The 12,095-nt window shown below is 37.9% G+C and overlaps 1 protein-coding gene across 6 annotated transcripts in view; it reads left to right on the top strand.

Moving 5' to 3' along the window:
• Positions 1 to 12,095, top strand: part of PXK (PX domain containing serine/threonine kinase like) — a 57,713-nt gene that overhangs the window by 13,923 nt on the left and 31,695 nt on the right. For all 6 annotated transcript variants that reach the window (XM_081935130.1, XM_081935135.1, XM_081935132.1 and 3 more), the window contains exons 3-7: positions 2,807 to 2,854; positions 6,808 to 6,994; positions 8,049 to 8,126; positions 9,275 to 9,348; positions 11,708 to 11,782. In XM_081935130.1, coding sequence (XP_081791256.1) covers positions 2,807 to 2,854; positions 6,808 to 6,994; positions 8,049 to 8,126; positions 9,275 to 9,348; positions 11,708 to 11,782 — 462 coding nt within the window. The remainder of the gene's footprint in view (positions 1 to 2,806; positions 2,855 to 6,807; positions 6,995 to 8,048; positions 8,127 to 9,274; positions 9,349 to 11,707; positions 11,783 to 12,095) is intronic.

Raw genomic sequence — 12,095 nt, 5'->3', positions numbered from 1 at the left:
AAACGCCGGAGTAATAAGGATACTCTATTTTAAAGACTAATGAAACTAACTCCAGGACATGACCAGCTGACAATTATTTCATTATTCCTGTCCTCTCTCAAATTATGAAGTCCAGACTACAGTTGGTCCCAAGCATAGAACATGGACTAGCAGATAATGACAGAATAAGGGCCCTTCCAAAAGTTTTACTTAAAATAAAAGTCCCCTCACCTAATGGATATGAACAGAAGGCAGATCTTTGCATTCTCTGCCTTGAAGAAAGTAGGTTGGTGCTACCTGAGTCTGAGTCTCACCAATCTAGTATGGGGTGAATAGGAAGCTCTGTGCTTCTCAACAGCGATATTTTCATCTGCTGCTATAGGAGAAAAGCAACATTAACCATTTTTCTCTCCTTTTGCTCTTTTTCAAGTATCTTTAAAACCCGTTGCTTTTCTCTTCTGGTGAAAAAAGTCATCCATGAAATGCTAACTCCTGGAGAAGATCCAATAACTCTTGTTTTTAAATTATTTCTAAAGCTGGCAGGTTATAATGAATCATTGGTCGCTTGCATCCAGAACAGCCCTGAGCAAGAGTTATAAGGTTGCATAATTCTTACTTATGATGTTGATCAAAGACATGAAGTATACTTGACTGACACAGATACAAAGAAGAAATGGTTTTAATTCTGATAGGAGGAGGTGGAGTTAGGAAAAGTTGTATCACTCTTGGGGAGAGACCTGATAGCTTCATCCTTTGAAATGCAGGTCTGTGATATGTGAGAATGCCAAAGTTTTCAATGTTGTTTTAAGAAGCTGGTCCTGTATTTCATTTCAGAAGGACAGAGGGTGCTGCTAATTAGGATCCTTGTAAATATTAGTTGTTCTAGAGGCACAGATGCCATAGGAGAAAGAAATATTTTTATTACCTATAAAAAGCCCTGCTGGATTAGATCACTATCTCAGCTAGTCTAGCCTTCTTTGGGAAGGGCCAGATGTATTTGAAAAGTCACAAGTCTCAATGTTGCCAGATGCTCCAAATTTTCCTTTTGATATTCCTCCCCAGGAGAGAAGATTTTAGGCACGTGGTACTTATGGTTCTTAAAATAGTAAATAGCTACTGGTATTAATATCAGGAATCACTGATAGTTTAATCCAGTGATAGCTAACCTTTTTTGGCTCATGTGCCAAAAGCACGGGGGGGGGAGCACGGGGGTCGTGCGTGGACGTGCCACACCCATAATGCTATGCGTGTGACCCCAGCACACTTTTTTCGCCCTCCCCAGGCTCCAGAGGCTTTCTAGGAGCCTGGGGAGGGCAAAAACAGCCTGCCCCCCACCTGAGGCCTCTCGGGGGCTTCAGGAGCTTTCCTAAAGGCTCCGGAGGGCGAAAAACGGCCCTACGAGCAAACCGGAAGTCCGTTCCTGAACTTCCGGTTTCCCCTTAGAACCAGTTTTTCACGATCTGGAGAGCGAAAAACAGCCTCAAAAGAAGGCTGAAGTCAGATGGCCAGCATGTGCATGCGCGCTAAAGCTGCTAGGGCAATGCCTCGCGTGCCCTAACAAATGGCTCTGTGTGTCACCTGTGGCACGCGTGCTACAGGTTCGCCATCATGAGTCTAATCTAAACAGCCGCAGTGGCACACGGTTAGAATGCAGAACTGCAGGCTACTTCTGTTGATCACCGGCTCCCAGCAGTTTGGCAGTTCGGGTCTCACCAGGCTCAAGGTTGACTCAGCCTTCCATCCTTCCGTGGTCACTAAAATGAGGACCCAGATTGTTGGAGGCAATATGCTGACTCTGTAAACGGCTTAGAGAGGGCTGTGAAGCACTGTGAAGCGGTATATAAGTCTAAGTGCTAATCTACCAGGACCCTATCCAGTCATCTTTTAATACTATCCAAATTAATTACCATAACACAACTACTGACAGTGAATTCCTCAGTTTAACTGTTTATTGCAGTGACGGCAAACCTTTTAGACACCGAGTGTCCAAACTGCATGCCCACACATATTCAAACTGAAAGGTGTGTGCGTGTGCATGAGCGCATGAACATGCGTGCATGCACGGACATGCATGCATGCGCAGCAGAGACCCAAAGACCAGCTGGCCAGTGGGAGACAGGGCGTCCCAACACTGGCAGCGGGGCAAGAGGTAAGATCTTTTTTCTTTTGTGAGCTTCTGTTTTGTCATTTGTAGGGAAACAGAAGCTCACGAAAGAAACCCCACGAAGATCTGACCTGGGGTGACGGCGCATATGCCAGCAGAGAGGACTCTGCATGCCATCTCTGGCACACATGTCGTAGGTTCGCCATCATGGGTTTATTGCATGAAGAAGTTCTATCTCCTGAATACTCCTACAATTTTAGTTTAAATGACCTCAGTTTTTAGCTGTAGTTTGAGAGAATGAGGAAAAAGTCTGTTATCTCAACCATACCTAATTTTAAATACCTTTATCAAGCTGCCCTTCCTTTTGTTCCAGGCAAAAGAGACCCAATTTTATAAATGGAGGTGGGAATATTACTCATTATTCATGCCATTAGTCAAGCACAAGTCCATTAAATTTCCCTGTGCACACTCTATTATTCCTTGTGTAATTACATTGAAATAATTTTTGCTTTTATAGGCTCTGTGTAGAGGAGAAAGCAGTTTTGGCTTTTTGAAACTCCTGAAAGATTTTGTGTCTGACATTGACATTTATCCTTATTGTCATGGAATCTTCCAACATGGGCCAATAGGAGAATTTCGAACCTATGTCTGAATTACACGTTAGATGAGATTTAAAGTGTATTTGAATGAGTTGTACCCAGCTAATATAATGTTATTTTGCAGATTATACGAAGATACAGTGATTTTGATTTGCTGAATAACACTTTGCAGGTAAATTAGTTTTCTTTTTATGTAAAACTGTTTTAAAATTTTTGATTTGTGTACGGTAGTTGTATCAGTTTTGTTTGTCTTCAGTCAGATGTTCTTACATTAATTTGTGCTTAAATTTTCTGATAGAAATCTGTATTTTAAATAAGTAAACATGCATACATTTTAAATACCTGTTTTGAAATTATCTCAAAACAGATATATAATCAGGATTAACAGTTGGGGAGAAAAGAGCTGTTTTGAGAAAATTGAAAACACAATGTGAAAGCTAGCCGCTAGCTGAGTGTTAGTTCAGTGATTAAGCCAGGCAATAGATATTAGAACAATCTACAAGTGATTGTGGAAGGGTAAAATCAGAACGTGGGAAAGTTGCAAGTGTTAGCACTCAATCATTTAACTTAAAAGCTCCTCTCGTTCACTGCTACAAAAGCAAAAGTCATATTGATCTTTTAATATGAAGTACTGACATGCAGTGTAGAGAACCATTTTATCAATTTTGAAAGGCCTTTCTGAATGGTGCTATTTATTGTGCAGTGAAATAGTGTCCTTTTGCTTTTTAAACACTGCAGTAATTGTGTGTTTTTACTTTCCAGGACACTGGTTTCTTTTAGTGTGTGTGGGAAAATACCAGAGAGAGACTGTATATTAAAGTGTCTAGTGGTTTGCAGGCAGAAGAAGGAAGTTGGTAGCTACATTATAGTCATTTTCAACAATTCCCTTGCTGCTACTCGTGCTTGTCAGATACCAATAGTTGTGTTAATGGGGTTTCATTCACTGACCCTGCTATATATACTAGTGGAAATGCACATTACTATTCTGTGTCCATTCTCAATATGTGCTGGACTGAAAAAATGTTGAATTTCAAAGAAGATATATTTTTCAGGTCTAATTTGTGAAGCATCAAAGAACTCTATTGATGGACAGTATAAGAAATATATCGCAAATATAAAAGTGAAAGATTACATATAAGCAATTTTATATTGTTATGGTGGGAATCTTGAGAGACCATTAGATAACGGAGGTTTTCATCTCCATGCATGTCCTTTCATAGCGGTGGCAGAAAGCTCATTTATTGTTGCTTACGCTATTCTGAAAGTAATGGCTTTCAAGTAACAAGATAAATCTACAGGACTAGAAGAGTAATATAATTTACGTCACTTCTGGAACTGACCGAGTGACTTAAATTCATTGTTTCCATGGGAAGGTGAAAATTTTAACAAATGAGATTTTTTTTTATCCTGCCTCTTTGGTTGTAATAAAAAAAAAGAAACTAGATGTACCATTTTAGAAATCAATATTTTTTTGTGCGTGGGCATCAGTAAACAATTTCTTTTAAAATAACTTCCTCCCACAGAGTACAGTTTGTTTTTTAGATTGTTCCTACGTTCAAGGATAATTATGCTCTTTCACAATAGTACTGCAATTGCATGTCCGGCATGGTAATTATTGCTACACCACTTTTTTGGGTAAAGATTGCATAACACACAGCGGACATGATAGCAGGGACTTAATACATTAACAGATTCTCCTGTGGGATATGTAGTGATGGCTCTGAATCCTGTCTCTGTAATACATGCCTGCTTTTTCTGACCAATACCGGCATCCTGGAAGTTAATCATTCCAGCTTTGTTCAGTCTTAGATAAATATAACAGAAATATAAAGCATTTCCTCAGCTAGCTTCAGCAGAATTTCTTGTTATTTCAAAACTGTTGAAAGGCATTAATCAAATGTATGATTTCCTTTCCTGAGAATGAATGAGTTCAGTGAGAGTTTTTGTAAAAAAAAAAACATTCCTCAGATAAAGGGAAGAAACAGTTTTGCTGTACTCACAAAAGCTCTGAACTTTCCTTCCTGTTTCTGTATGAACTGATAATCTGGGTTGCTTTTTCCCCTTTTTCTTTTCTTTTTTTCTTTTTTCAAAAGAAATTGCTGTTTCTGAAAATAATTAAGTGTCACCCATGACCCCAAAACACCCAAATCCCCCCTCCAATCCTTTGTATCTTGAGGATACTTTTTTTTACATCAATATCAAAACACTTCTATCCCCTCATAAATATTAATTATGTGCTAGCCGTGATTCCCCATATATATTCACAATGAATGACTTAAGTATTAAGTAGTTTTTAAAATGTACATTTATTAAAAATTTGGTGGAATGTAACAACAAAAATATAAATAAACCAAAACAGTACACTATTAAAGAAATAAGAAGGACCATAAAATATAGGTCCTTTTCATTTCTGTTAGCCTGGAACTAATTAATGTAGAGTCAATTCTTTAGTGTATTATTATAGTTAGACTGTAAAATCATTGCTCCATCTTTTCATTTTTAATATAACTACATTTCCAAAATTGATAAAGAGCACATCTTTTGAATCTATTCTGTAACATCTGGATTGTAAATGTCTTCTCTACAAAATTATTCCCTTTGCCAAACCTTGGGCTTTAAAAGAGTTATTTCAAATGTTTAGTTAAATTCAGTAATCACAGCTACAGCTTTAACTGCCATGATGTTCTCTAAATTATGTTAATAATGACTTTGACTCAAAAAAATGAGCTAAAAAGGCAGATGTTAGCAATAATAGAAGTACGTCACAATGTAAATCATTTTTCCTAGAACTAGGAGTTCTAAGATCTTTAAATGTTTCCTCTTAATATGAAAGAATGAGTCAAACTCTGACAGGGAAATACTTTTGAAAGTTTTTGTATAGTTTCTGTTAAAGAAATAGAGAATGCTGACATGCACAGTCTATCTTCGTTCCACTTTATTTTTTTAAAAAAAACAAGACTTTGATCAAAAGTTCCCATACTGCTTCATTTGCTTTACGTGATGTATGCTGTTTTCCCGAAAATAAGACCTCCCCGGATAATAAGCCCAATTGGGCTTTTGAGTGCATGTGTTAAAATAGCCCTCCCCCCCAAATACGCCCTCCCCAAAAATATTGCAACACAACAGCAGCCATGAGGTGACCACGCTTGCTGCCTCCTGCACCTCAAAAATAATAAGACCTCCACGAAAATAAGGCCAGGGGCTTATTTTGGGAGTCAAAAGGGGAAACACAGTAGTTTGTTCTGGTGACATAGAACCATCAGAGCATATTTAGGAATGTAATCTTGCTTTGTTACTAAAACTGCCATTTTATTGCTAATGAATTAATATAAATCTTTAATTGGAAGGCTTTATTCTTTGTGGGGCAAGTTTGAGCCTTTGACCCTCTCATATTGTTGAACTACAATTCGCAGCAGCCTTCACTATTGCTAAGGTGGTTAGACCTGTTGAAAGTTACAGATAGTCCTTGATTTACAACCACAATTGAGACCCAAATTTCTGTTGCTAAGCGAGATAAGATGTTAAGTGAATTTTGCCTCATTTTATGACTTTTCTTGCCACAATTGTTAAGCGAATCATTGCACTTGTTAGGCTAGTAACACCATTGTTAAACTAATTGCCTTCTCCATTGACTTTACTTGTCAGAATGTTGCAAAAGGTATGCAGCCATCATAAATACAAACCAGTTGCCAATCATTCAAATGTTGATCATGTGACCATGGGGATGCTGCAATGGTCATAAGTGTGATAAACGGCCATAAGTCACTTTTTTTTCAATGCCATTGTAACTTTGAACGGGTGCTAAACCATAAGTTAAGAACTATCAATATAGCTTCTTATAGAAACCAACATCCTTGGTAATCATGATAAGATGTTTGAAGCCATGATTTCCTGCAAGTTTGGTTCATTGAACGAGTCACAGAGACCTAACTTACATTTAAGCTAGAAACCATCAGAAAGACTGTGTTAGTGTATTGCAGTAAACAACCCATTATATGGTTTTTGTAGTGTATGAACCCGGTCAACACTTTTGTAAGATGGGGATATTGATTACATTTTTTATTGCAGATGTAATGAACATATTTTGTACTAGTAGTTTTCACTAGGCCTGTTCTTCTTTTTAAGATTTCTGCTCTTAGCCTACCTCTTCCTCCCAAAAAATTGATTCGAAATATGGACCGTGAATTCATTGCTGAAAGACAGAAGGGCCTTCAGAACTATCTCAATGTGATTACTTCGAATCATATCCTATCCAATTGTGAACTAGTAAAGAAATTTTTGGATCCAAACAGCTATTCTATTAATTACACTGGTAAGGAGACCATTTTGAAAAATTTTCATTGAAAAATCAAATATTTCAAATAGCCAGCGCAGATTTCACATATTTCCTCTCTTTTTCTGCAAAAGAATGCACGATTTTAAGCAGTAGTTGTTGTCTGCATATCTGAAACTAATGAAGTGAAAATATGTCAGTTCATGGAATTGCCAGCACTATAGACGTGATGTCCTTGTTGGTCTGTTTTATTAAAGCATTTCACAGCTCAAGGATTTCTCCCCCACTGAGCATTTCTTTCATGTTCAAGGATGAAACACCTGAACACAGTAGGTTGACCTGAGAGTGGAATGCTGCCTGTAGCTTTTGAATTTCCTGGACTCCCTTGTGATTTTGGCTTCAGTGTTTATCCATGGAATGTTATCATTACTGAACTCCATGCTGGCAAATCATACTAAAGGAAATTTAGTGAATAGCATATATTCCAGGCAGACGAGACATTATCCTCGCATTTGATTTTAACGTGCCCTTGTATTCAAAAAATAATAATTGGAAACTGTTGTAGAACATCTTGCTGTATCTCATGCAGGATTTTCTGTGCCTGGATTCTGTATATCTGTAAATATGTCTTTCAATTTACTTACTTCTCTCTCATTTCTTAGCATGGATGGCTGAGGGGGAGTCCTTATGTACCTATTAATTCACTGAGCCAGCATGATAGAAAATATGTGTTGCCTTACAGAAATGCAAGAAATATAAGAATATAAGAAATATACAAATATTTTCTCAAGATCTCATACATGCCTATGTATAAAATCCAGGGGTTTTTTGGCCACACAAATTATACATGTATTTTGTATTGATGAAGTTGGAAAAAATATGTCACGATGCCTTCATATTGTTTGAAAATTCCTCCCCATATCATGTTGTTTGTAGATATACTTTCCAATTTTAGTTCAACCTTTATCAGCCAACCTGAAGATAACTTACTGTTGAATGTTGACACACGGATACAATTTTAAAGTTGGAATTAACTCTACTGTAGACATTTGTCAATATTGATATAACATCTTTGCAATCCCTCTCTCTGCAGAAATTGCCTTACAGCACGTTTCAATGTTTTTTCGGTCGGAACCAAAGTGGGAAGTGGTAGAACCGTTAAAAGATATTGGTAAGAACATTAGTTTTATTAGACATATAACATTCGTTATATATCACAGGCATCAGAATATGTTGTTGCTCTGTCCATCTCTGTATTGTGTTTTGTGTTGTAACGTAGATTGTTTTGTAAGCAAACATAGAAAGCAAACTTTGATGAAGTTCCTGATTGTCAGAATCAAGATTCTGCTGTCATTCTATTTAACTTATAGATCCCTTCTTTGTGGGCTCCACTCACCTCTACGCTTCGGCAGGGGACAAAGGATTTAAATCCCCTAATTATCTTTCCTCCCTATTCCCACCAAGCAGAGCCCTGATCTACAAAACAAATATTTACAAATTGCTGTGTTTTTTGTTTCTTGCTTGGACCTTAAGTCAAAGGGTCTTTCCGTTCTTAAAATCCTAGTAATTGGAAATGCCAAGTGTTGACTGGATCCTTATCACATACTATGTTACTGAATGTTAAGCTTTGCCCCATATTTTAAAACAGCAGTTCTCCTTTTTATCTTGGAATGTGCCTTATTGAATTGTACAATCAGTAAAAAAAATGTTTTATTTGAATGCTACTTACAGGTAGTCCTCAACTTACCACAGTTCATTTAGTGATCATTCATAGTTACAGCTGCACTGGAAAAAGTGACTTATGACTGTTTTTCACACTTACGATCATTGCAGCATGCCCATGGCCACGTTATCAAAATCCAGATGCTTGGCAACTGACTCATATTTATGGCGGTTGCAGTGTCCCGATGTCACGTGATCACCTTTTGCAATCTTCCTACAAACAAAGTCAATGGGGAACCCAGATTCTCTTAACAACCATGTTACAAACTTAACACCTGCAGCGATTCACTTAACAACTGTAGCAAGAAAGGTCGTAAAATGGGACAAAGTTAACTTAACAACTGTCTCACTTAGCAACAGAAAGTTTAGACTCAATTGTGTTCGTAAGTCGAGGACTACCTATATTGTAAAATACCTCTCTCTTTGGCTCTCCCTCTCTCTCTCCCTCTGACCCTCCCCTCTCCCTCTCTATTTCTCTCTCTCTTTTTTGCATACATCCCCCCCACCAGCGTGAATTTCACAAGAGCATTACATTGCATGATGTACAGTGGTTGCAACTCACTTTAACTTATTTTGATGAATTATATGTTTTTTCAGGCTGGAGGATACGAAAGAAGTATTTCTTAATGAAGATTAAGAATCAACCAAAGGAGCGACTCGTGCTAAGTTGGGTTAGTTTGTTTTTTGTGTATGGGGGGCATTATCTCTTACCAAAATTGCAACATTGATTTTTGCTTTATGTGCTAACTAACTTTTAAAGAAAATTGAGCACTGTCTCTAAAGTTAAGCAACTACTATGCTATTATACAGAGTTTAGTGAGGGCCTTAGGGAAAATATGGAATAGTGGTTGTAAAGCCACTTAGAGAACAATTGCATAGTCTAAAGAGCCAAGCAAACATGAGAAAGAAATAAAAATAGATCCATTTTTATTTTCTTTAGTATAACATAGAAGAGAAACTAGGACAGGCTTTCAAGAGTCTATTATATCTTACAACAATAAAATAGCATTCTTGGTACCCCTGCAAGGTCTGTTTCTTGACTTATCTTGAAGAGTTGATTTTTATAAGAAGATATTAATCGGCAGAGAGACTAGACAAGATATTCAGTCAGTTTATAATTTGTACAGTCATGATAATATAATTTGTACAGTACTGATTTGCTAAATCAACATTATACAAAAACTGGAGTACTAGATAATCACTTGTTTACTGTAAAGACAAAAAAACCCTTGCAACCTGACAAATAGAAAGAGGCCATCTTGTGTTGATTGGCAATGATTCATTAGATTTCTGTTGCTAAACTATGAAAGCAGTTGGAGAAATGGAAAACAAGTGCTAAATAAGAGACAGATAGTCTATGACTTACAACTGGTTGCTTAGCAACTGTTTGAAGGTACCAACCTACCTGGAAAAAGGTGCTTATGACCTGGATCTGAAGTTCCAATGAGTGCCCCCCTTCCTCCCTGTGGTCATGTGCTTTCACCTCAGGCACTTGGCAACATGGCTGCATTTACAGCTATTTGCAGCATCCTCCAATTATGTGATTGTGTTTTATGACAGTTTTGCCAAAAACTAGCATTTCTGGTTTTCGGCCAAACTGTACCAATGTGAAACAATGGCTCTGTCCTTACAGCCACCATGTTCTTTTAATGTCTGCACATTTGCATGTAATGATTGCTGCATTCGCTTAACCACCCCTGCAAAAAACATTGTAAAATTGGCTCTGTCAGCTTTTACAACGGTTACAACTTATTTATTTGGAAAATTTATATTGCCGCCTACTTGCTCACGGCAGCTCAAGGTGGCTTAAAGGAAATAAAAACCTATGACTGTCATAAGCTCCATTATGGTTGTAACTCGAGGTTAGCTGGTCCCTTTTCTTTCCAGAAGGCTTACAGTTTATCTGAGACTCTTCTATCTTTGCAAGTATGTTATGTAGCATGTGGATCATGAACACTGTGATAATGTTTTCTATTGCATTCCTAGACATATTCTCTTTTAGAATTAGTTAAAGCTCCCTCTGTGCCAAGCAGAATTCCTTGCTCTGTCTTGCCCAGCTGTATTTTCTAAAGAGGGAAAAGAATGGGATATATGCGATCATTTTATTTGCTTTCACATACCTCAAAGTTTCTGTACTATAAGGGGAAAAAATCCATTTCTGAATGACATCAGCCTGGACTACTGCAATGCTCTCTACATGGGGCTCCCCTTGGGACGCGCCCGAAGACTGCAGCTAGTCCAGAACGCAGCCGCGCGGGCTGTCATGGGGAGTACTAGGTACTCCCACGTAACACCTCTCCTGCGCGAGCTGCACTGGCTGCCTGTGGTTTTTCGGGTGCGTTTCAAGGTCTTGGTCACCATCTTTAAAGCGCTCCATGGCACAGGACCTAGTTACTTGCGGGATCGCATCCTCCCACACACATCCCTGCGGCCAATTCGCTCTCACAGGGAGGGACTTCTCCTGGTGCCGTCCACTAGGCAATGCCAACGGGCGGCGCCAAGGAGTAGGGCCTTCTCTGTGATGGGCCCAACCCTCTGGAATGACCTCCCCCCCGACATTAGAACCACCACTGACTTCCGCTCCTTCCGACAAAAATTGAAGACTCACCTGTTCCGATTGGCTGGCCTGGCATAATCATAACTGTTACCTCCTGGCAGACATATTTCTTAACTGGTATTTTAGGGGAATTGTTTTAAATTTAATTTTATGGGATATTTTTAGGGGTTTTAAATCTATATTTATATTTACTCAGCTATACAGTTCCTTTTTAACCTTCTTTTTAACCTCCTCCATATCTATCTTCCTATTTAACAATTTTAACTGTTCAATTATTTAGTTTTTATATGATGTATTTCTTGTATGGATGTACACTGCCCCGAGTCCCTTTCGGGAGAGGGGGCGGTATATAAGCGCTCAGTAAATAAATAAATAAATAAATAAATAAATAAATAAATAAATAAATGTTTAAATAATTTAAATATAGCAATACTTTTACACACCATGTCATTTAGTAAATATTATATTTTTAGGCTGACCTGGGTCCAGATAAATATTTATCTGACAGAGATCTTCAATGTGCTGTCAAGTTTCTTTCTTCCTGTTCGGTAAGTAGAGAAGTAGCTTTAAACAGCCAAATATGTATTTGTACACTTAGAGGTCACCAATGAAGATTTGTCCATGATTCATCTTGATTTTAGAGACTGGCCTATAGATTGCCATCTGAGTTAACTTATGAAGAGGAAACACTGATTCTTTGTAATGGTCTCTTGTCCTTATCTCCTTTCCTCCATCTCTCCCAGTTGCAAATTTCCACTAGAAAATTTTTATTTTATTTTTTAAAAATGAACGTTTCTTCTGCCTTAAGCTCAGAGGCTAATGTTCTATTACTACTTCACATCTATAACAGGCGTGTCAAAC

The sequence above is a fragment of the Natrix helvetica genome, assembly GCF_964273705.1.
Source record: "Natrix helvetica genome assembly, chromosome: 1".
Taxonomy (NCBI): Eukaryota; Metazoa; Chordata; class Lepidosauria; order Squamata; family Natricidae; genus Natrix; species Natrix helvetica.
This window is presented reverse-complemented; position numbering and strand designations above follow the sequence as displayed.